The sequence below is a fragment of the Panthera leo genome, chromosome B1 (genome assembly GCF_018350215.1).
Source record: "Panthera leo isolate Ple1 chromosome B1, P.leo_Ple1_pat1.1, whole genome shotgun sequence".
NCBI classification, from domain to species: Eukaryota; Metazoa; Chordata; class Mammalia; order Carnivora; family Felidae; genus Panthera; species Panthera leo.
The window spans coordinates 81736709-81760442 of record NC_056682.1 but is presented as its reverse complement, the minus strand read 5'-3'; the positions used below and the strand labels follow the sequence as shown (position 1 = coordinate 81760442).

Below are 23734 nucleotides of genomic sequence, written 5' to 3'. Positions count from 1 at the left end.
GCTAAAAGTTGCTAACCATCATCTGAGCTTACAGCAAATCATAATCACTGATCACAGACCACTATGACAAATAAAATGAAAAAGTTTGAAATACTGAGAATTATCAAAACGTGACAGAGTGAGCAAGTGTTAGAAAAACAGCACCAACAGACTTGCTCAATGCAAGGTTGCCACAAACCTCTTACCTATAAAAAACACAGTATCTGCGAAGCACAAAATGAAGTGCAGTAAAACAAGGTATGCCTGTATTGAATACTAACTTTAAAATAACCCATTTAATCTGTAAAGTATCTTAGTCTACACATCCCATTTCATTTAATGAATGCTGGAAAAAATGACAGAGCACTAGTTCTAAAACCACTCAGAGCTAGGTACAAATGCAAATTCTACCACTTATTAGCTGCATGACTTTAGCCAAATTAAATTAGTTGGCCTATTTTTTAAAATTTCAGTTTTATTACATATATTAAGTAGGGAAAACAACAGTACCTACCCCACAGATTATAAATCCCACGTGGTTTTTGGTTTCACATACTAGAATTATCTTCTGACTGGATAAAAAGCATGGAAACCATCTCTTATTTTTAGATGTTTACTAAAATTCCTCTTAAGAGTTATACGCTATATTACTTGGTTTACCCTGGAACCAAAGAATCACAAGCACAATCAAGAGACAAAATTTAATATATGCACACAGTTTTATATATAATGCAGCATCACACCATGTAGGGCATTTACTCTTATTTTATACATTCAGATATGTTTGAAACACTTCTTAAGGCTACAAAACAGAACATAGAAAAATAAACAGGAATATATCCAACACTTACAAAAAGTGATATGATAAAGAATATAAAGTACTATTTTCCTTTCAACACTTCAAAAGATATGTATATATACTTTTTTTTTTTTTTTTACAAGTAACATCACAAATGATCACATCTTCACATGCTTTTAAGTATTATTTGTACTCAGTGTAAGGCTATTATCATTTTTCATACATAAATTTTCTTCTAGCTCTGTAACAATGCAATTTTTAATCCATTCAAGTAAACTCAACCCCAAAGTTGCTGTTTCCCAGCATTAAGACATGCACCCACCCCTCTTCTAAGATTTTCTAAAACTTGTATTTCAGGGGGGAAAAAAAATTCCCATTTAGTGGGAAATCCCAATTAGCGGGAGAGTAAATGGCTGACGCTAGTAGCAAAACCTTAGTTCTTTGAAAATGACATATTGGAACTGAGCCATTACTAAGATTTTAAACAAAAACATAATAGTATTTAGACATTAAATAGGAAGCAAAATACAGTAAACAGAAATCGTGTAGCCAAATATGCATTCTCTTCAGCTACACTAAAATGGACCTTGCTTAGTACCCATAAGTGAAAGACTAAGGTTACCTCATCTAAAACCAAAGGTAAAATAAATGAGGCATAAATAAATATTGCTAGTTTCTAGGATGGCTGAATGTTTTCTAAACCAGAAATGGTCAGAAAGGAACTTTATTGCACCAAGTCAATCATTAGCAAGTTTGCAGTTCACAGGCATTTTAATTCAACCTTGAGTCACAAAGGAAACACACTGCAAGAATATACATAGTTTGCATCAAATAAGCTGTTGTCAGCATCGTGGTTTGGGAAGACCTACTCCTGCCAGGTCAAGGCAGGTTCTGAGCTTAGGTCAGCCATGAAAATGAACATATGGGTTACCAGGAAACAAGACAAGGACTGCACAGATGCTGGCATCCTGCTGCCACCGACTGCGTGGAACAAGAGCCGAAGATGCATCTGAGAGGAAACGAGGAAACGACTGGAAGAGAAATATACACGACGCTAAAAGGAAAGGGACAGGAATCAAGTTCAGCAAAAGCAACTAACTAAAATGAACAGGTGAGCTTTGGTCATTCTAAACATCTGTTCTTCAAAATGTGTATAATCGTAATATGGTGAAGTTCCATAATTTCCAACTCAAAATACAAATGATTCTCACTTCTAAGCTTTTGTTTTTCTCTTATACAGGAACGTTGTATCTCACAGCAACATACCTTATGACTCAGTTAAAATGAAGGAGGACAAAAGCTTGCTTGGCCCTAATTTGACCGCAGTATAAGGCAAAATCCCCTGCACTAATACATTTAAAACAAAACTAAAGGGAAAATAAAAACTGACCTTCATGCAAAGACTAGTAATTTTAAAACTAATTATCAAAAGTCAGAATCCTTTTAGTCCAGAGGTCACTGAGTAAAGTACAATCTGCTACTAAAGTTCTCTTTCAGCACTGTTTCCGTCATGTCCTGGAGGTAAGATATGGGAAACAGGAAGCAAATCAGTGTTTCCTGCAGGAACTATATATTCTGTTAACTGAGGTAAGACACAGGGACAGTAAAAACATGAATGATATTCTTTCCTATCCAATTTTGAGACGTGTCCAGAAGAAATCGATCAAATCTCAGTCAGAAGATCAAAGACACTGGGAAGAGCAATTTCTTTTGGACTCCTGAGATCAAACGTCTTTGAACATTAAAATCTAGTCATTATAATCTAAATGTGTTTTCATAACAATTATCAGGTAAGCTAATGTGACATATAAAAAATAATGAGCTGAAAGTGGAGGACCCTATAATCTCATTCCATTAACAACTGTTTCTGTTAACTAAGATAAAAATGGCTTCAGCAGTACTTTCCCCAATTGTTCTAGCTTAGAAGATGACAACAGAAATTCCTTTCAACAAGTTCTCTCAAATTTTTTTTTTCCACAAGACCATCCATCTTTACAAATTCCTACCTAGCACCATCATAATAAAATGTTATCTTCCAAAGTGCTCTCTAAAATCCTATGTCACAAAACATCTAAATACTAATCACTACTCAAATCAGCAGTTACACAGACATTAGGTAATTAAAACAACACAGAGGTAAATAACCATCATTACAGTACAGTGGAGATTCAACTGAGCCTAGCTGGCATCCAAACATTCCTGTGGGTAATCAAAGAACCCAGAGAACTCATCTGCTTCAGTTTGTCAAATTCAAGTGAATTGTATTTGCTTTTAAAAGTAATTTGCCGTTTAAAAAAAAAAAACTATTTTTGGCTAGGTATATTACACATGGCATGCAAAGGGAAATTACTACATCATTTGCATAGCACTCAAACTTTCTGACCAAAAGAAAACATAAACACAGATGCATGAATACTGTGTTGATTCAGAGTTAAATCTCCAACTGAGAAGAGAGTGCAACATGCAAAGGGAATTTCCATAAATACTGCAAAGACCAAAAAGAAGCAGGATCAGGAGAGAGATGTTACAGAAGGGGTAACAAGCTATACAATGCAAAGCAACCATTTTCTAGCAGCATCCTCTAGAAAAGAACTAGAAATCACAATCATCCTTTTTTTGTACAATAGTCCCAGGCATGTGACAAGTAGAACATGCAAATGTAAAGTGATACACATAACCAATGGTGCAAAGAGAAAAACAAAACACAGTAACTCCATAGAAACCTGTCAAGCTAAAAATTTTTTTAACATTTCTTCTCACAAAATATTTAAATCTGTCAGTGCATTAGTGTTAAAGTGGCATTAAAAAACTTCTGCAGTTTTAACAGATGCAGATTATTTTCAAAATGCATAGCATCTACATTTCTTTCAAGTAGGCACCATGATATTTACACCAGTGCTAGGAATTCTTGGTGGAAACAGCCATTTCATTAGATTTCCTATTATTTCTTAAACATCTGTCTTGTATGCGATCTCAAGTTCAACAAATACTCACCAAAATTCAAAAATATACCCTATGAATATTAAAAGAACTATATACAACATTTCTAAGACACAGGTTAATAGGCTGCCTTATGTGTAATATTAAAGAGAAGACATTATTCAAGTTTGACAGATATTGAGATGAAAGGCCTTTGGGTTGGAAGCATTTCAAAAGACAACAGTGTTTTAGGCTAAGAATCATTTGAGCCCAGTTTATGACTAAGGCATTGCATAATAAAATATACATTTCTATTTGGTGCAATGTTATGTTTTGGAATCTATAGTGTGTCAAATGGTATATTTTTCTTGTCACTTTAGTAAACACTATAAAGCACACATTTCCAACATCTGAAATTAAACTTATGTAAGGAAAAAAACCAAACACTAAATCTAAGTTTTATATTAAGCTGTTTATAAAAAATACTTTAACAAACTTATTTTCTACTTTTTATGGGGGCAGCTACCTGATAAACAGATTTTGAACAAAGAAAAATGGCAATGCCAGGAATTCACCTGCCCCTTGAACGCATATCCAAAATCTCTTGTCCAGGATGGGAGTGAGGGTGAAGGGGGAGGGGAGGAGATAGTTCCAATGTGGGTTTTTATTTAATGATTTTGTTAAAGCCTTCAGAAACATTCCACCTAAGAAGAGGTTTCTGCTCTAAAATACCACAGCAGCGACCGTCAAGTGTTTTGTCCCCGATGGCCATCTCCCATCCCAGACCTCCTCCTATCCCCCCGATAAGGCCGTCCTCGGACATTTCGATGGTACTGATAACCTTCATCTCGGCTTCTGCTTGGCTGCCCCTTCCAGGACTCCTCACCTCGCGCATGTTGATAACCTCCTCTACCAGAAGAGCCCCAATCACTTTTGTACTTCCTGCCTCCATAAGTCTGATTATAAAACTGCTTGGATCTACCACTTCTCAGAATATTAGATACTTCGTTTTCATCTTCTGAACTCTCTTCTTTTGGTCTTTGCACTCTGCTAGCCACAGAGTTGGCCCCACTGACCACATCAGCAGCAATCTTAGGATCTTTCACTTTTTCTGACTTCTCCTTCAGACTTGGAATGGTCCTCTTAGGCTCAAGCTCAACAGGCACAGTTTCTCTCTCTCGGTTTAGAATCTGAGTGGGAAGATGAGCCTTTTCCTCTGCTACAGGAGGGATGGTAGCCGATGCCAGATCTGCCTTAGGTGTCTGGGATGACTGCTCCGCTCGGCCCTCACGCTTACTCATACTAGCTTCAGGGAGAGAATGTGTGCCTTCGCCTCTAGCCTCCCGAAACTCATCCACTGCTGAAACTGAACCACATTCTTTAGACAGATCCAGATTTTCCAGGGGGAGATCCAATTCTTTCTCATCAGAGGGCAGAACAATATTCTGCCGCATTACTGGATTTTCTATAAATCCCTGAAAAGGGTATCCATACCAAACATGAGGAAAGAAAGGAGGTGCAATAGGAACTGGGCCTAAGAATGGACTAGGTCCAAAGGACGGTTGTGGGAACATATTCTTGCCACTTAGTGACTCTTCATATTCAGCATGAAGAAGCTGCCCAGAGTTTTCAGATTCAAGATCAGGCTGGTAAGACAACTGTCCGTGACCTTCAGACACCTGAGATGGAGGGATGACCAGAGGTGAAGAATATGTTGGTGGTCCAATCTCTGCCTGTGGCATCTGACCATTAACACTGGCCTCAGTCTGCATAGGAAAGTGTGCATCGGTACAGGTACAATCACTTTCATTCTGAGCAGAAGGAGCTTCCTGGAACCAAGGATTTGGAGGATACACAGGGACAGAGACCTTTGGGTACATCCTGCAGGCTGCCAGGTAGGCCTGGTGCAGAGGGTACAGGTAAGAATGTGGGGCCCACATAGGACAACTATATGCCTAAAAGAGACAAAAACAGTAACATAAACAAAAAGGGGAAAAGAAGTTTAGAGTGAGTGCATCAAATGTCTCGTGCCTACCAAGACCATATAATCACTGTGATATAGAACATGAAAAGGACTTACAAAATTCAATCACTGCTCTAAGATTCCATTCTTTATTCCTATCTAGAAATGAACCCAAACTCCTGGTACTGAGGTGACAGGAGACAATGTAATGAACTCACCCACAGATTATCATAATCATTAATTCCATCCTTTGGATATAACTACATCCCAGATCTGTAACTAGATCCCAGAAACAACCACCATTAAGCACTTGAGCTGCCAGCTTTGAATAGCTCAATCGCTGGTTGTTTAGCTTGACCTGCACTTGTATTCTGGCTCCACCACGAACTCACTGTGTGACCCCATGCCAACTAGTTAATGGGTCTGGACCTTTCTGTTCTACCAGAAAAATATTGGTATAGAAGTAGATGATCCCCAGTGTTAAGACTCCACAGGTCTAGGAGCCAGACCCAAGGGCATTCCAACGGCAAGGATTAAGTCAGAGAAGGTAATACTGAAAATAATCCGAATCCTTCCCCTGCAAAGGGCCAGCTAACCACCAAACATGAAGAAAAATGTACCAGCTAATTGGCAAATTAACCAATTAGCTAAAGCCAACATTAACTAGGTAAATATAAAACAAGGCAGTGAATACAGTAGATGATAAAATTAATTAAGTCTCCTTGTATGAACTCACTGGTAGATTACAGTACAGCAATTCATTTCATATTTTAATAGTCTAAAACCCACAGAAATTAATCCAAGACAGGAGCTAACACATCAGGACACAGAGTTCTCCAGCCTCTCTTTCTAAGGCAAGTTATTTCTAGGTTGACTACTTCCAAAAGGATACCTCTGCTACGCTCGTGAACACACCACCTCCCATAGGAGAAGTTTTACAAGGTTTTTCCTTCTACCTTTCAACAAATGAGGTAGATGGAAGAGTATTATCCACATAACACAAATGAAAAAAGCTAAGATACACTAAATGACTTGCCCAGAGACAGGCAGCTAAAAAGTGATGAAGCAGAATTTCAAACCCAGATCTTCCACTGAATTCCCCAATGAGGGCATTTTCACTAGGCTGCCCCAGGAATGAGGACCATTTCCTGAATATATTCACAGGGTTAAACCATTTCCAGTTAAAAAAACAAAAAACAAAAACAAAACAAGCAAGTTCTAGAGCCTCAACCACTACCAAAAACACACAATACAGTGCTGAAAATCCTAGTTCTTAAAATAATGTGATCTAGTAAACCTTAGGTTGTTATTCACTGACAGGGTAGGAGTTAAGATTATTTAAATACTGATAATTTAAAACAGCATTAACTTAAAACCAACTTTTAAATGATAAAATGTAAATACCTTTACACCAAGATTAAAGAAGAATCGAAGAATGTTCTTATCTAAAAATAAATAACAATAATTACTAAAATCATACACTCAAAAAGGGGTTTTTTTCCCATTATCCTCAAACAATATAGCTCTGAAGACAATTTTGCCTACTCAAATTGTTTCCTCTAACCTGTAATATGAAACACAGGTAAAAACTGTAATAACCCAAATCAAGTTCTGTTACTGTAAGGTAATTCCAGGTTCAATATGCTTTGTCTGTGCTAACATCTAAGTCCTAAAATGGCTTAAATTGAGATTTTTATCTGATTAAAATTAATTTTGTGTGAAGGAAATTCAGGTGTTCAGTGTATTGGTTTCCCAACTTCTCCGTGGGGTTTTAAAAATTACGAAATAAAAATGTTGGGGGAAAAGAATAAAATCAACATAAACCTAACTCATTATTAACATTAGAAAGTATTCATTCGACATTAACCAGTTATCCATAGACTCAAACATCAAACCACTAATAAAACAAAACTGTCCACAAAATCCAGGTAAAGAGCATAAAGTCACTGCATTACTTTCAATTTTTCTACAGATAGAAAATTCTGCAAACTAAAATTCCTTTAAAAAAAGGCAAACTTAAAAGAAATTCTTAAAAAATACATAGTTATATTCATTCCTCTCATTTTTTTCATGGAAAAATAGGAGTGGTCTCAAAACCCAGTCCAGTGAAGAGAAAACTCAGTAATGCTTAGTTACCTAGTTGGTGACATTATTAAAATTTAACTCAAAATGGTTTTAGGCTGTTTTTGAAAAAAAATGACATACGGGAGGGATAGTTACTAAATATACAAAAACCATATTCCAATCAAACACAAGCTGAAACAAAGTGAATGCCTCATAGCCAAATCCTTCTCTCCCTACAGTCAGCCCTTCGGGTTCCTCCTAAGTAACATAACCTCTGACCCCTATTCACATTTCCTGCTGAACCCATATCAGTATTTGATAAATAAAATCATTCTGAACTAGGAAAAGGATCTCACCTTTAGGCAGGTCCTCCCCGGTGTGACACAGTGAATAAGGTGGTGCAATGGCTCGATCTCCCTTTTCATTATAAGGAAACCCAGGGTAGAGTGGGTCCTGGTAAAGGCTCAACGTCTGAGGCAAAGGCATCAAGGGCTGGTTAACTGCCTGTATTGACACAGGAACTGGAGAGGGTGTTAAATGAGCTTGGGACACAGCAGAATCAGGTCCAGTAGTCAGAGTCTGTGTCACTGACAAAACAGGAATTTGAGCAGGGACACCTACAAAAGAGAAAAAGGAAGCACAAGCTATAAAAAGGTGAAAATATTTCTCCCTAAAATATAAGTCTACATGAAGCTAAAAAGGTAAAGAATGCTGTACAACTAACATAACTGATAAAAAGAGGCGTTTAAGCAATCTTTTATTGATTATTGATTATTGAGTATTAACCTTTTGCTTTTTATTAAGCACCTTTTATACCAACTAAGGACCCTCCGAGACACACAGGAGGAAATGAGGCCAGGAAACAAGCCTTGAGTCAATGTCCTCTAACAGTAGCTCTTACAAACATGAGCAAGACACACAGCCTGGCAAAAGGTTCAATGGCTGGGGCAGGGGGAGTATCAAGTGCTGGTCAATGGGAAATGCAAACTGTGATTGTCAGTGCTGAGCAATCGAAGCAACTAGTGGGGACAACCAGCTCAAACATTTTGCTCCTGAGATCCTGAGGGTACATGTCGAATACCAAATTAAACTGGTCCTCCCATGCTAGAAGCAGGGCAAAACAGAGGATCACAAAAAGCTCTGTGAGGCTCCACACGCCTAACCTTGTTCTGAGGTCAAGCTATCAAGAATTTGAAGTCTCTGGGGTGCCTGGTTGGCTCAGTCAGCAGAGTGTGCAACTCTTGATCTTGGGGTCACTGAGTTCGAGCCCCATGTCGGAAAAAGATTACTTGAGAAAATATTTTTAATAATAATTTTAAAAGTTTAAAAATAAAGAACTTAAAGTCTCTGACTTGGAAAGCTTTCGTTGGCTGGTTCAAGGAACTTTTTAATTCTTATCTAACCTGTTGGTCCGAAAGTTGTAGGTTCACTTGGCCAGGCTGGCACAGTGGCTGGTAAAGAAGGCACCGCAGGAGTTAGATGTACCTCTGGAGAAACTAGAAGGGGAGCTGGATTTGACAAAGACACATGTTCTGCTGGCTTCTTCAAGAGAGGGGGTGGAAAAAGACAAAAGTTCATTTTGCTTAACACTAATTTTAACACCAAATGTACCCTGAGCTGCCTTTTACATAACTACAGCTTCTATATAGATTTTTCTGATCTCAGAAATGAAAAACACAGTAGATAAAATTTCCACACAAATTTAATCCTAACCAAGGATTGCCTACCAAAAGTCACAGAAGACACTGGCAGAGACATAAACAAACTCTAAAGCATCTTAAATAATGCTTTTCCAGGAAAGAAAGAAAAATCACTGAAATCATTTTGAAATTCACGAGTTATTTAGAACTGCTCTTCACACACAGATATACCATAAACTGTATGCTTTCTAACGAACATGAAGAATGTTAACTGAGAGGCAAGGAAGGACTAAGAACTTTATTCCTATATTAGACTGAGACCCTCCCTTCTATAAAGTGTTAAAGATTCAGACAACTCTTTAGGAAGTTTTAAAATACTGCAGTAATTTGTAATTTCCCTTCAAAAATCTAATTTTCAAGCCAACCCAACCCACCATAAAAATAACACAAGACACCAAATATTAAGTTTATTCAAAATCAATTCACAAGTAAGGCTTCTATGTCCAAAATATGGTGATTATAAAAATAACATTCCAGGTGGCACCTGGGAGGCTCACTTGAACACCCGATTCCTGATTTCAGCTCAGGTCATGATCTCAGTTAGTGGGTTCAAGTCCTGTGCCGCACTCTGTGCGGACAGCTCAGAGCCTGGGGCCTACTTCAGATTCTGTGTCTCCCTCTCTCTCTCTGACCCCTGCCCCTATGCTCTGTCTCTAAAAAAATAAATGTTAAAAAAATTTTTTTTAATAAATAACATTCTACAGAGGAATGTCTGGCTGGCTCAATCAGTAGAGTATGTAGCTCTTCAGGTTGTGAGTTCAAGCCCCACACTGTGTGCAGAGATTACTTCAAAATAAAATCTTTAAAGGGGCACATAGGTGGCTCAGTCCCATAAGTGCCTGACTGATTTCAGCCCAGGTCATGATCTCACGGTCATGAGATCTGAACCCCACCTCAGACTCTGCACGGACAGCAAGCAGCCTGCTTGGGATTCTCGGTTTCTCTCTCAAAAAAAAAAAAAAAATCCACAGAAACAGAACATTCTAGACTAAGCGACAAAAGAATTACAGATGAATCATAACTGTACCCAAATTATGACGCCAGAGTAAATCCTCCCAATTTATTATTTGTTTAAGAGAGAGAGAGAAAGAGAGAGGGAGAGAGGGAGAATGGGGGAGAGGGGCAAGAGAAAGAGAGAATGCTAAGCAGGCTCCAAACTAACAGAGGGGCCCTGATGCTGGGCTTGATCCCACTAACCATGAGATCATGACCTGAGCTAAATAAATTCAAGAGTCATATCCTCAAACAACTAAGCCATCCAGGCACCCCTGGGTTTCTTTCTTCTTTGTATGATCATTTAAAAACAGGGGCACCTGGGTGGCTCAGTCGGTTAAGTGTCCAACTCTTGATTTTGACTCAGATCAGGATCCCAGGGTTGTGGGATCGAGCCCCATGGTCATGGGATTGAGTCCCACATTGGACTCTGCGCTGACAGCATACAGCCTGCTTGGGGTTCTCTCTCTCCCTCTCTCTGCCCCTCCCCCACTTGCTCTTTCTCTCTCAAATAAACATTAAAAAAAGAAGAAAAACCCCACAGAATGAAGCATTCAATGTCAAATTCAACAATGTACTTACTTGCTCTGCAGGTGGGCATTCTAATTTCTTTGACTTTGATGGTGATGAAACTCTTGTACATTTCTCATCACTAACATTCTTTAGAAGCAAAAGCGAAACTTTATGTCAAAAACCCAAATTCTATGATAATCATGGTTGTCTCTACAGTTCACCCTACCTGCACCTGACTGAACCCTCTCACGACTAAGTATTTTTTCAATTATACCTGGTCTTAAACAGGTAGATAACTTGGCCTGCACATCTTGATCCTATCAAACTATTAGACAGTTTTTACTAGGAACGTGATTTCAAAAATCTCTAAAAATCTCAATCTATATACAGTAATGGAAAGTAAAGCTACTCTCCACTCTCCACCAATTCAGATAGGTGATCAACATGTAGCCTTGAAGAAATGGTTATAATTTGTGAGTGAATTCTCCTCAAGTACTATCATCTTTTCCCAATTTTTTTCCTCTGCTTTTCTACTTCTGTAACACTTAGTTATTAAATGATGAAATCACCTCCAGCTTCTCCTTTTACTTCTTCCTGCTATACTACCCACGATGTTTAAGAAGGAAAAGAGAGAAAGAAAAGATGCAATTAGTATTTAAAACATTTACCTCCAATGCGCTTGGCTCAGGTTTTTTATCCAAGTGTGAATGTCCATGGACAGAGTCTATAACAGACCAAGATAAAAAAGAAAACAGTATCAACTACTAGACAGGTCTGAGGACAGAATAAAATATGAAGACAGAGCCTAAAGGACTATCTGAACTGTGTCTAGTCAGTGAAAAATGCAGTTTTCAGAATAACATTTAACATGCTTTAGCTTGAGTCAATGTGTCTCTGCAATAGTGAGATACATGACATTATACTGTTTAATGATTTAAAAAGGGTTCTTTCCCAATGTATGACTTTAAGCCAGGCACAGAGCTCTAGCATCTGCTTTCAAATGATGAAATAACATACCTTTATCTTTCCGTTCTTCGGTATCCATTCTCCGCCTGCTTCCTTTTCTATCACTTACATGTGACGATTTTCTCTGGACACATGGGTTGCTACTCTGAGAAGCTGACTGACTGACTGATGAGCTCTTAAAATGAACAAAAACCCAACACTTTGTTTTAAAGATTTACTCACAAATATATGAACAAAAGTCTTGCAATTAATCTTAACTCTTCATACAGCTGATCAGAAATCTCAATATTCATAGCCCTATGTCTTTATACTTCCAAAACTACAAAAAATAGGACATGGGTTCATGTTTAATTAATACAGCAACAGCCTTATTAATAAATCAAAAATATCAGGCAATCAGACCATCGGCCTAAATTAGGAGTGAAACCCCCCTTCAGGAAGTCACCCTTACCAAACCTTCACCTTGCAACCTACACTTACATTCTTTGCACCAAGAATAGCACTCCTCATACCAACCTTCAAAAGCAGCTATTGTAGGGCCACAGTCCTTTGTGAGGGAAAGGAAAAATACCCAAGTGCAAATTAGCAGATACAGTACACTAGGATTCTTACCACTGAAAATGCTGACCATCGGCAAATTACTTAAGCTCTGCATGTGAGCCAACCTTCTAACTGGTGAAACAAAGGGACTGGAGTAAGTCAGGTTTCCAAGCTAACCTATCACTGAAGTCCTTTCCTCCTCTAGCTCTTTGTGAATAAATGTTGCACACAGCTGAGAATAGGATCTCAGCCTTCTGTGGCAGGAGTTTCCTAGAAGACAAACCTGAGTCACTATCAAATCCAAGACAGGTCAACAGGTCTTAAAATGGTGAGTATGACAACCCATTTTAATAACCAAAAAATTTCAATTTATTCCATCGCATTTACAGTAGTTGTATTTTTATCATTCACTAACAACAGCAACAAAAAAAAAAAAAAAGAAAAGAAAAAGCTAGGAGTACAAGCTTAAATGATTTGTACTTTTTTTATTATCTAAATGTTATGTTATGGGAAAATAACATCTATCACATTGGAGACAAATATACTTAGATATAGACCACGCCTAATGCACACACAGATTTGGGCACATCTTCCAATAACTAAGCTCCAACCCCTGTGCCAGACTGAACTGCTATTCCAGATTAGTGGTTTTCAACTGAGCATCTGATACTTCTAAAGGATTCCACAGAGGTCAGAGGACAGAGAATGGAGTGTATGATGCTTTAATATTTTATACTGGTATACCTGGTAGCCTCCTGTAACGTTCTATTTCATTTGTTTAATCCATTGTTAAGAAAAAAGTGCCCAACCACCATTCTGAATCACACAGCACTTGGTACTACTTACCAATATTTAAAAGACCACAGGCACAGGGCTACCACTACTTCCAAACTGAATTGGTTACCTTTCTCTCTATGCTGCCAATGAACCCTCCTCACAGAGCATTTTACTTCACTCTCTAGGAGAACTATTTTTCCTTCTGACTCCCCCAAAAGAATGAAGAAACCCAAGGGTAAGAGAACATTTCTTTCATCAGAGAGGTATTCATCATAGCCCAGCATCTGACACACAGAGCAAGGGCAAAGCCACAGGGGTTACATATAGCAGCACCTCCCAACAGCCAACACTCTGACAACTCTTCTTGGATATATTAGGTCCTGGTGTATTTAGTAAAGGACACTGAAGAGTTTCCTGATTTTATAGATGTATCTTTTTTACTGAATGTGAACATCTATTGCATAACTAACAGAATAAATATATTCTGTTTTGGTTCAGGAGAAAATACTAAACTAGAAGTGAGCTAACCAATTTACTTGCATCAACTCTGCCAACAACTAGTAATATCTTCAGACCTCATCTTCTTCATGAATAATGTAAAAAGGAAGGGCAACTAAATGATCTTTAAGGTACCTTTCAGTTTAAAAATAACTAGTCTACCATTAGAAACTATGGTTTCATATAATAACTGTATTAAGGACAGACTTCTAAACAACTTTTAAAATCTCTTTTTATACATACGGAAAGGGCTGGGAAAGCCTGTTCATCTCTGTTCTGAATCTCGTAGAGTAAACGAGATTCTTCTATAGCTTGCTTCTCTCTGCGCTCTTCTGGGGAGAGGCCAAAATAGTTAGATTCTCGACTCGTGTGATCAAAATCCTCAGCTCTCTCACGATCAGGTTTTCTGTCAAATAAAACATTGTCATGAAAAAAAAAAAAAAAAAAAAGACAAAATGTTTGAGTACCTAAAATAAAATAACCTTTTTTGCAATACAGTATTTGACTAACTTACCTACACTACGATATTACAGAACTTTTGATGGCCTAATAAATGTTCAGTAAATGGAAATTCCTGTAGCTCACGCTACATGACAGTCAAGAAGACTAACAACAGGGGAAAAAAAAGAAAAATATAACTCACTTCTAAATGATACAGAATTGAGATTTTTTTTTCTCTTTTCATCAGGGCAGAAATTTAAACACTTATATACACTCTTTATGCCATATTCCAATACTTTCATAGAATTTACTTTTAAAAGAAAGAGAAAGTTATTAGTTTAAAACTCAAGAGCACTCTCATTTTCTGTACTAAGGGAAACATTCAAAGCAGACACCAGGACCATCCTCCCGCTTTTTGGATGATACTGAAGAGAAATAGAAAGCTGAAAAGAATAAAAATAAAAATACACCCAACTAGATACTAACTGCAAATAAGACTACCATCACCTCATTTGGAAGTCTGGTCCAAGAAGGATGACAAAAAATACACAAGTAGTTTAATAACCTATAACGTAACTCTAATGTGTTTATATGGCTTATAACTATTATAAGCAGTATGAATACTATTTCTACCATGTCAAATAGTTCCACAATAGTGGAAAATGAAAATCCAAAACCTACAGGAAAAACACACTGTCACAATACAAAAACATATAACTTCCTTTAAAGAGTGAGGACACAATGATACCATCTCATTTTTTTTATGTCCAAAATTACGAATAGCCTTTTCATGTCTTCGGATAGTCCCACTTAAAATCACACCCTAATTCCAATAGGGCAGATGTCAATCCCAATTGGGAGGCAGAGGAGCAAATGTGGACCTTCATAATCTTAGTTAAACTAGTCTTTCTCATATCCCAGAGAGGATTCAGCACATGCTACACATCCCTGGAAAGCTAACACTACCCTTATTACACTGTGTCCCATCACCCAAAACTGTCCATCTCACCCTCACCCACCACACAGCAAAAATCAAATCCTTCCTATTTGCATTTTGCTAAAGAAGAGATATCTGGCAATGACATTATTCCTTTTCAGCACTTGCACAATGAAAGTATCCATGTCAATCCTAGGTTTCTATTATATTTTATTATCTCCAAAGGGAGAGACCAATATCAGTAAGAAATGAAAAAGTGAGGTCTCACATCCAACATTACAATTATAACTTCTTTTATTCTATAAAAGAATTCAAAATGAATGTGTTAAATATAAGAAAGTCAAGATAAACCAATGGGCTTAAATCAATTGGACTATTAGTTATAAAATTCCATACTTTAGATTTTTTAATTATACAGAATTATCATTATTATTGAGTATTCAATCATCAGCAGTCTCTACATTTGTGTTAGTGTACTAGTAAAATTCACCCTCACAACCACAGTGGAGAAGGTATACTAACTGCAAATACAGCAGGCTCCTGTCATCAGTCAAATGTTAAAAATTCTTTGAAGCTTTATATCTATAAATCACCCACTGCCTTCTCCTATGAAGTGTTATAATACACAGCTAACACATTAAAAAAAAAAAAAAAAGATCCTAGTAAGACAAAGACATTTCACAATTGGTTATTCTACCAATTCCTAAGAGATTGCATACAACACGAGAAACACACCGGACATAAATTCAATCTGTAGTAAATAAAATCATACAATTAGTTATTTAGTAGTGTATGTGTATTTTCTTTAATATTTAAAACACTAAAGAGTATCTGTGCTCAAGGGGAAAAAAATGATCCTTCTCAAGTCTACTAAAAAAGTGAGAATTTTATTAAAGGAAAATCTCAATTCTGCCTATGACATTCCTATATTTACTTCATATTTTTAGGTTTCCAAAGTTAATATTCAAAATAAGTTAGTCCTCTTAAACACTTTGCCTTCTTTGAATAAGAAGCTATTGGATATTAATGGAGTCTAATGTCCAAACAACAAACTTCAGCCACAACTACTTGATTAACGGTTCCAATTCTGTCTGTGGGGAGCAATAACCCACGAGGAGCCCTGAATGTCCTGACACATTATTGCTGGGTTTGCCAAGAATTCAAGGCCCTGACTACTCCTTGCCGAGGGCAATTCTCAGGACTGTGTGTGTATGACTAACTTTAAAGGATTGAAGTAACATCTTCAAGGATTTTTTTTAAATGAGTTTTTTATTCTTTGTTAACGCTTATTTATTTTGAGAGAGAGCACACGCATGCAGGCACGGCAGGGGCAGAAAGAGAGAGAATCCCAAGCAGGCTTCGCACTGACAGCTGGATGCAGGGCTCGATCTCATGACCATGAGGATCATGACCTGAGCATACCTGAGCCAAAATCAAAAGTCAGACACCTAACTGACTGAGCCACCCAGGCACCCCTCTTCTGAATGATTTTTAATCATTTGTTCTCATTAGAACTTTTGGAAAGTTGATTATGAATATATACCTACTTTTTACAAATATGTAAAGTATCCCTGCAGGGATACACAAGAATCTGCTAACACAGGATGGCCTCTGCAGAAGGAAACTAGATCACTGGGAAAATAGAAATAGGAAGAATTATCAAATAAATAAACTTTTGAATGTTTTGGACTTTGAACAATATAATTTCCTACCCCTAATAGTTTGTTAAACTAAAAAGAAAAATGTTAGAGACTTGAAGTAGTGGTGTTTTTTTATGATTAAACTGTGCTTTCGTAATTCAAATCCTAAACCTTGGTACCTGTGCATATGACTTTACTTAAAAATAGGGTCATTGAAGAAGTAATCAAGTTAAGATGAGGTCATACTAGGGTAGGGTGGGCCCTAAATGCAAAATGACTGGTATCCTTATTAGAAGAGAGACAGACACAGAGGGAGAACTGCATGTGATGATAAAGGCAGAGGAGTGATGCATCCATAAACCAGGGAACACCAAGGACTGTAGGCAACACCACAGAGAGGAACATGAAAGAGATTCCCCCCCCCGCCTTCAGAAAGAACATACACCTACTGACAACTTGATTTCAGACTTCTAGCCTCCAAGACTGAAAATAAACTTCTGTTGTTGGGACACCTGGGTGGCTCAGTCAGTTGGGCATCTGACTATGGCTCAGCTGATGATCTCACAGTTCTTGAGTTCAAGCCCCACATGGGGCTCTGTGTGCACAGCAAGGAGCCTGCTTGGGATTCTGTCTGCCTCTCTGCCTCTTCCCCAGTCCCTCCCTCTCTCTCTCAAAAATAAACATTTAAAAAAAAAATTATGATCCTTAAAGCCACCCAGTTTGTGGTACCTTGCTATAATAGCCCCAGAAAACTAAGTGTATTTGTAATGTCAGCCTAGGAACCTACAACTGTCTATAAGATGTTACATAAGCTGTCTTTAATGACAAAAAGTTCAGTATATTCCCAAGAAAGGGGAATGCCCAAAAGCTAAAAATAAAGGAACTTCAAACCACAGCTAGATACATTAGCTGATGCTCTAACTGTTCAGGCAACTGGGGATAGGAGGTTTGGAATGGGTAAGGCACTGGTCACAGCAACCTAGGAGGGCTCCAGCATCCACAAGACACAGGGCCACATTTGCATGAAAAGGACAGCCTCAACTTAAGACACATCCTCTCAAATAAAGTTCCTCAAAAGGGCTATAAACTACTCCACAAAAAGGCAGATTAGGGAAAAAATAAAATCCACTGCACAGGAAAATTATGATCCTGAAGTTCATCTGTCTCCGGATATTCAGTCAGATTGCTAATATTCATGATTACATTTATTTACAAAACTTGTAGCCCCATTCAATGAGACACATTACCACAAACAACCCAACCTTATCAGAACTAAACCAACCATTTTGGTTAAGTTCCTATATCAAGAGTATATAAAGGGAACATCCCCACCCAAGGAACAGGAATACAATTTGAAATTCAACATTTAACATATTACAAGCTACCAGAAAACAACTAAGTGCAAGAGTAAGATTTGGCTACAATAAGGTCTCCCAAGTCATTTGAAAAAAGTTATTCAAAAATAAAGACGCCTTATCTTCAAATTACTTAGACTTATCTGAAGAGAATTAGGTAATTCTAATAAATTAGAATAAAAATCTAAAAGAACTAAAATCTTCACATGGTATTTTATCAACAATACTTTTAATATACTACAGACAACTAAATGAACAAAAAGTTGTAAATGTTTAAACTCACATAATTTAGCACATAAAAGAAATGCCCCTCAATTTATATTTCTCTTGCATTCAGGAGGTTACCTTATGATCTGTGAGGGTGTCCTATTAAGATTTTTGTGCTCATTGGAGGGTTTCTGAGACTGTGACCCTGCAGAATGACTAGAGAATGCATGTGGTCTTATTCCTGAAGGATGCTGGAGTCGAGGAGGTAGTGCTGATGGAGCTTTTATTGGCTTGCTTTGATTCTTTGGCCCTCTGTAATCCATGTCTGTGACAAGAAGCCAAAAATACCTCATCATTTTCCTATAATAATAATTTAAAAAAAGCCCAAGTACCATCACCTCTCCTCCAAAGAAAGATTAATTGGACATAATCCTAACCAGAGTGGAAATTCTGTCCAGAAGTAGGTTTTCTCATCTTCTTCCCTGATACGGTGTTCCAGCTTTCTGAAGGAGGTGGTTTGAGGTTCTTCGGGGAGTGTCTTCAAAAGAAAGAAAAAGACTTATTATTTTCTTTTAATGTTTATTTACTTTGAGAGAAAGAGAGAGAGAGAGTTGCACGCACATAGAGGAAGGGAAAGAGAGAATCCCAAGCAGGCTCTGCGCTTCAGCACAAACCCAACACAGGGCTTAATCTCATGAATCATGAGATTATGACCTGAGTCAAAATCACGGAGTCGAATGCTTAACCAACTGAGCCACCCGGGAGCTCCAGAAAGACTTATAGTAACAAAATATTCCTAGAAAGAAGATCAATTTTTAAGTATTCTGCATAAATATTTTCAATTTATGGAAGAATTTAGTTTTATAGTTTCTTAGATTAAAAATTAACGTACAAAGCATTTAGCAATCCTAAATTCTAGTCAACTAAGATGACATAAATCAAAAGCATATTTTCCAACCTAAAAAACTAAAGACTAAAAAGCTTTAATCACAATCTAAGCAAAAGATCAGATTAAAAAGGAACGACTGTTTATTCTGTTAGATGTGATGACAGTGCTATAGTTAAGGTAGGGAGGAAGGAGTCCTTACTATGTGAGAGAAACACATAAGCATGTTAAGTGTCTATAAGAAATGGTGTGGTGACGGGGATTTGCTTTAAAATATTCCATCCCATTCTCACTTTTAAAAAGGGGGCGGTTAGGGAGAACAGATTAGAAAAGATTACCAAATGCTGTCAGTTGCTGAAAACAGGGTGATGCTTACACTGGGGTTCACTGTACTGTCTTTACATTTGTGTATTTGAAATTTTCCATAGTAAAGTTTAGGTGTGATTTATTACCCTTTTTTCTAATAAAGACAGCAGCAACTGAAACGAAAGGTGCTGTAAAGTGAGACTGTGGCAGCAAGTCAGCCATTTCACTACTCCATATGACATTTACTGAAAACTAACTACATGCAATGCAGTGTTAAATGAAAATCAGAAATGAATATTGGCCCCTGTCCTCCAATGCTCCCCACTTTACAGTTACAATTTATAGCCAATTTCCCAAACTGCCTTTGTGACAAATGGCACATTTAAAACTGTAAGCAACAAGTTTTTAAAATGTTAACACACAAAACACAAAATTTAAACTCAAACTGCTGTTTCATAAGATCTAAACAAATCCATTTCCTACTAAGAGGCAGTATTTTTGACTGTATTTATAAACACACAGGGCCATTTAGAATTCCTCATGATTTAAGCTAAATGGAAGAGACCGTAAATGTCTTAGTTGAAGAGTAGTACATACTTCTTTCCAAGTTCTTCAACCAAAACTGGCCCATTCTCAGAGTGAACCCCTTGAAAGTCTGCATTAGAAAATTTTCCATTGTGATCCAACCTAACCTGTTGAACAATTCCAGAAAGAAGAAATCAGTCACCTGCTTCCTTTGCGTTAATGATCACCTTTTAAATTTTTATCATTTTCAATTAGAGAGATGACGACTATACACTGTTAAAAACAAAACCAAGTTCAAAAGGGTACACCATAAATAATACTTCTCTGACCTCCCAGGCCTCTGTAGCTCTAGCTAAAATAAAGACTTTTCTTTGTTTACACTTCCTAAATTTTATGAACTGTTTTTGCAAGTAATTCAGGGAGAAGCAAGAGCACAGTCTATCAAGGCTCCAAACAAGAGGCAGCATGTCCTGGTTCTGAACAAAGGACTATAGCACTGCACACACCAGGATTCTAGGCCCATCTTTTTTGTACTTACCAGCAATATGACCTTTGGCAAGATACTTATGCTTCAGTGTCCTCCCATGCAAAATGGAGCTAATAATAGTACCTACATCACTCATGGAGATGGAATGAGGCACACAGGATATACAGAATGGACACTAACTGCAACTTTGCACACAGCAACCACTCTATAAATGAGAGCAACTATTATTTTAATTACTACTGTCTTCTTACTTTTCCAATATTGACAATGTATAACTGAGACCTTTTTGCCCTCTAAAAATAGATCCATCCCATGTTATCTAATATACAACTGTATTACCCAATGGCAATCTGTGACCAGAGAAAGCCTTTCAGTTTCCTCCTATAGTCAAACGACACTCAATGAACAGGGCTGATCACTGCACTAAAGCCCAAAGTACAGCAGCTTCAACTTAACCTACTTTTTTTTTTTAACTAGATCAAAATCCTAAAGCTGAGGTTTCATTATTCATTAAGCACAAAAGGACCCTTTGCCTTCCTCTCTTCAAGAGTCTAACAATAAAACAGATCTTTCTGAAGTTAATTTGTACCAAAAACTTAAACTACATCTTATATGCTTGAGTATAAATGCACCTTTGAGTCATAGCAAAACAGTTTCCAAACAGATTTCAATTAAATTTTACCTGAGTGAAATAGTCTAGTAGATATAGAAATAAAATACTCTAAAAAAAAAAAAAGCAAGTATCTGCTTAGCATCTACTTTACAAACGGCATGTATTTTACTAAAACCAACTGCAACCTCAAAGGAAATATGCATGATTTAAAACAATGAGTAACAGTTTTAGTGATGCAGCATAAGATAAGCATTCTTCTCTGTTAAGGAGGAGTGAGAAGGGAAGGAGGAGCCCTAAGCCCTAGATTTACTCTTTTGGTTTTTTCCAAATCACTGTAACAAAAAATTCCACAATTCTGTTCTGTGATTATACCACATTTCTGACAACTCCGTAAGGAAGAACCTAAATGAATCATATCTTCTTCTTCCACTTTCAAATACCTCAGAATCAGAACACTTTTACAACTTCTTAAGATAGATGGTCTTTGATGCTGGTAATCCTGGTCAACTGGCTTTTTACAAACTACTTTACCACACAGGAAATGAGTGTTACCTCTACAAGGAAAAATGTTTGTCAATGGCTATTTTAAAGTAGTTTGTAAAAGGCAACACTTCAATGAAAACCATTTTTTTTACGAACATTATCTCCAAATAGTATTTGGTTATTTCTATCACCAAATAGTATATAGGTTATTTCTGTCTTGGAATTAGTATTTTTTCATAAACAGAAACAGTAAAGGAACCTTGGAAATTACCCAGAGTTTCTCCAGCCTTGGCATTACTGACACTAGACTGGACAAGCGTTTGTTGGGGGCTTGGGGGGATGCCCTGTGCACTGTAGGATGTTTGGCAGTATCCCTGGCCTCTACCCAGATGTCAGTAGCACCTCCCCAGTTGTGGGACTACAAAAATTGTCTTCGAACATTATCAAATGCACAGTGAGGATTGCAAATTCACTCTAAGTTAAGAACTGATATAATCCAAATTTCCCCTTTTCCAATCCGCTACTTAAATCCAGAGCAATAGTTTATTCAAAGTAAATGGCATGTTTTCACTCATATGTGGATCTTGAGAAACTTAACAGAAGACCATGGGGGAAAAGGGGGGGGGGGGGGGGAGTTACAGAGGGAGGGAAGCAAACCATAAGAGACTCTTAAATACACAGAACAAACTGAGGGTTAATGGGGGGGTGGGGGAGAGGGGAAAGTGGGTGATGGGCAGAGGAGGGCACTTGCTGGGATGGGCACTGGGTATTGTATGGAAGTCAATTTGACAATAAATTATATTAAAAAAAAAAAGTCAATGCCAAAACTTCCTTACTATTCACTCTTTTCTCAGTCTAACATAAAACCATTATGTATCTATCAAAATCTTCCCGGATGACTTCCATAAAACTGACCTGTAATGTCAAGTTCAAATCAATTTTGGTAATTTGCCAACTGTAATGAAACTATCTAAAAATCTAAAGTGCTATTGCTGCTTCTTTCAAACAAGTAATATCAAAGACTGACACTGTTCTTAAAGATCATGTGATGGGACACCATCGACATACACACAATTTTTATAACGTATTCTAATGGATCAAAAAGCTAAATATTTACAACTATTAAAATGAGTATATGATAAAATATCTTCTAAAGTCTCCAATTAACAACACATCAAACTTGAGCTGTTTTCTTAGATCCTATTAGAATAAAATAAGATTTCAAGTAAAACCTTTTCTTCCTCTACATAATCACTTACTTGGCATTTATCTCCAACTTCATACTGTAAGCCAGCAGCAATGGAATAATCACGTTTTTGTTGAGCTGTAAACAATATCAGAATATCAAGTTGACTTATTTTCAAATGCCACAAAGCAAATTTATGGAAAATACACAGATTTTTTTAACTCACCTTGCTTAGACTTCAGCCAAATTTCATATTCCACATTTCTATAGACTGCTGGATTAAGTGACTTAAGAACCTTTCTTGACAAAGGAAGGCTAGGAGAGTTCCCATTGTTTTTCGGGTGCTAAACAAAGTGAGGAAGTCCAATCAACACTGAAATGCTTTTAAAACACTTTTGAGATACGTACAAGAGTAAAATCAAATAAAGAAGAAAACTTACAAAATTAGGAAGCCTTATTACACTTTGTCAACTTCAATTTAAATTTAAAAAGATTTTTAATTAAAAAATAAAAAATAAACTAGGAAGCCACCAAAATTTTTCTCACAGTCAGATGATCCTGACTCCACTGAAAATGTTTAAAAAAATTAAGACTAAATTCATGTACTTATATGGAAGAACTAGTTAAAACCATTAAGAAAAATACCTGATCACTTGACAAAGGTTTAACTCCATTCACATCATTAGCGGTGGTAGTTTTACTCCTACAAAGAAAGAAATATAACCGTAATTAAAAGTACAAAAGTATGTTTATGCAATTAACATATCCTAACCTCATATAAACATCTCCAAAAGTCACAGTTATGTTCCAAAAAGTTAAAGCTATATTCCAGTGAGCTCCTAAAAAGTCTCAGTATAAAGGTGTATTTATACACATACATACATATGTGTGTATGTATAGAAGATATAAGTCAAAAAGTTTTTTATCAGTAGTTCTTTTTTTTAAATATTTATTTTT

The 23734-nt window shown here is 37.0% G+C and overlaps 1 protein-coding gene across 1 annotated transcript in view; it reads right to left on the bottom strand.

Annotated features, from left to right (window-relative positions):
* Nucleotides 1-666: 666 nt before the first annotated feature.
* Nucleotides 667-23734, bottom strand: part of OTUD4 (OTU deubiquitinase 4) — a 46033-nt gene continuing 22965 nt past the window's right edge. Inside the window, exons 8-21 of the mRNA XM_042935396.1 lie at nucleotides 23423-23480; nucleotides 23004-23121; nucleotides 22851-22915; nucleotides 20081-20175; nucleotides 18729-18829; nucleotides 18430-18616; nucleotides 13955-14117; nucleotides 11948-12071; nucleotides 11599-11654; nucleotides 11000-11077; nucleotides 9128-9266; nucleotides 8081-8341; nucleotides 7065-7105; nucleotides 667-5652 (exon numbers count right to left, since the gene is read on the bottom strand). Coding sequence (XP_042791330.1) covers nucleotides 4444-5652; nucleotides 7065-7105; nucleotides 8081-8341; nucleotides 9128-9266; nucleotides 11000-11077; nucleotides 11599-11654; nucleotides 11948-12071; nucleotides 13955-14117; nucleotides 18430-18616; nucleotides 18729-18829; nucleotides 20081-20175; nucleotides 22851-22915; nucleotides 23004-23121; nucleotides 23423-23480 — 2695 coding nt within the window. The 3' untranslated portion in view covers nucleotides 667-4443. The remainder of the gene's footprint in view (nucleotides 5653-7064; nucleotides 7106-8080; nucleotides 8342-9127; nucleotides 9267-10999; nucleotides 11078-11598; nucleotides 11655-11947; nucleotides 12072-13954; nucleotides 14118-18429; nucleotides 18617-18728; nucleotides 18830-20080; nucleotides 20176-22850; nucleotides 22916-23003; nucleotides 23122-23422; nucleotides 23481-23734) is intronic.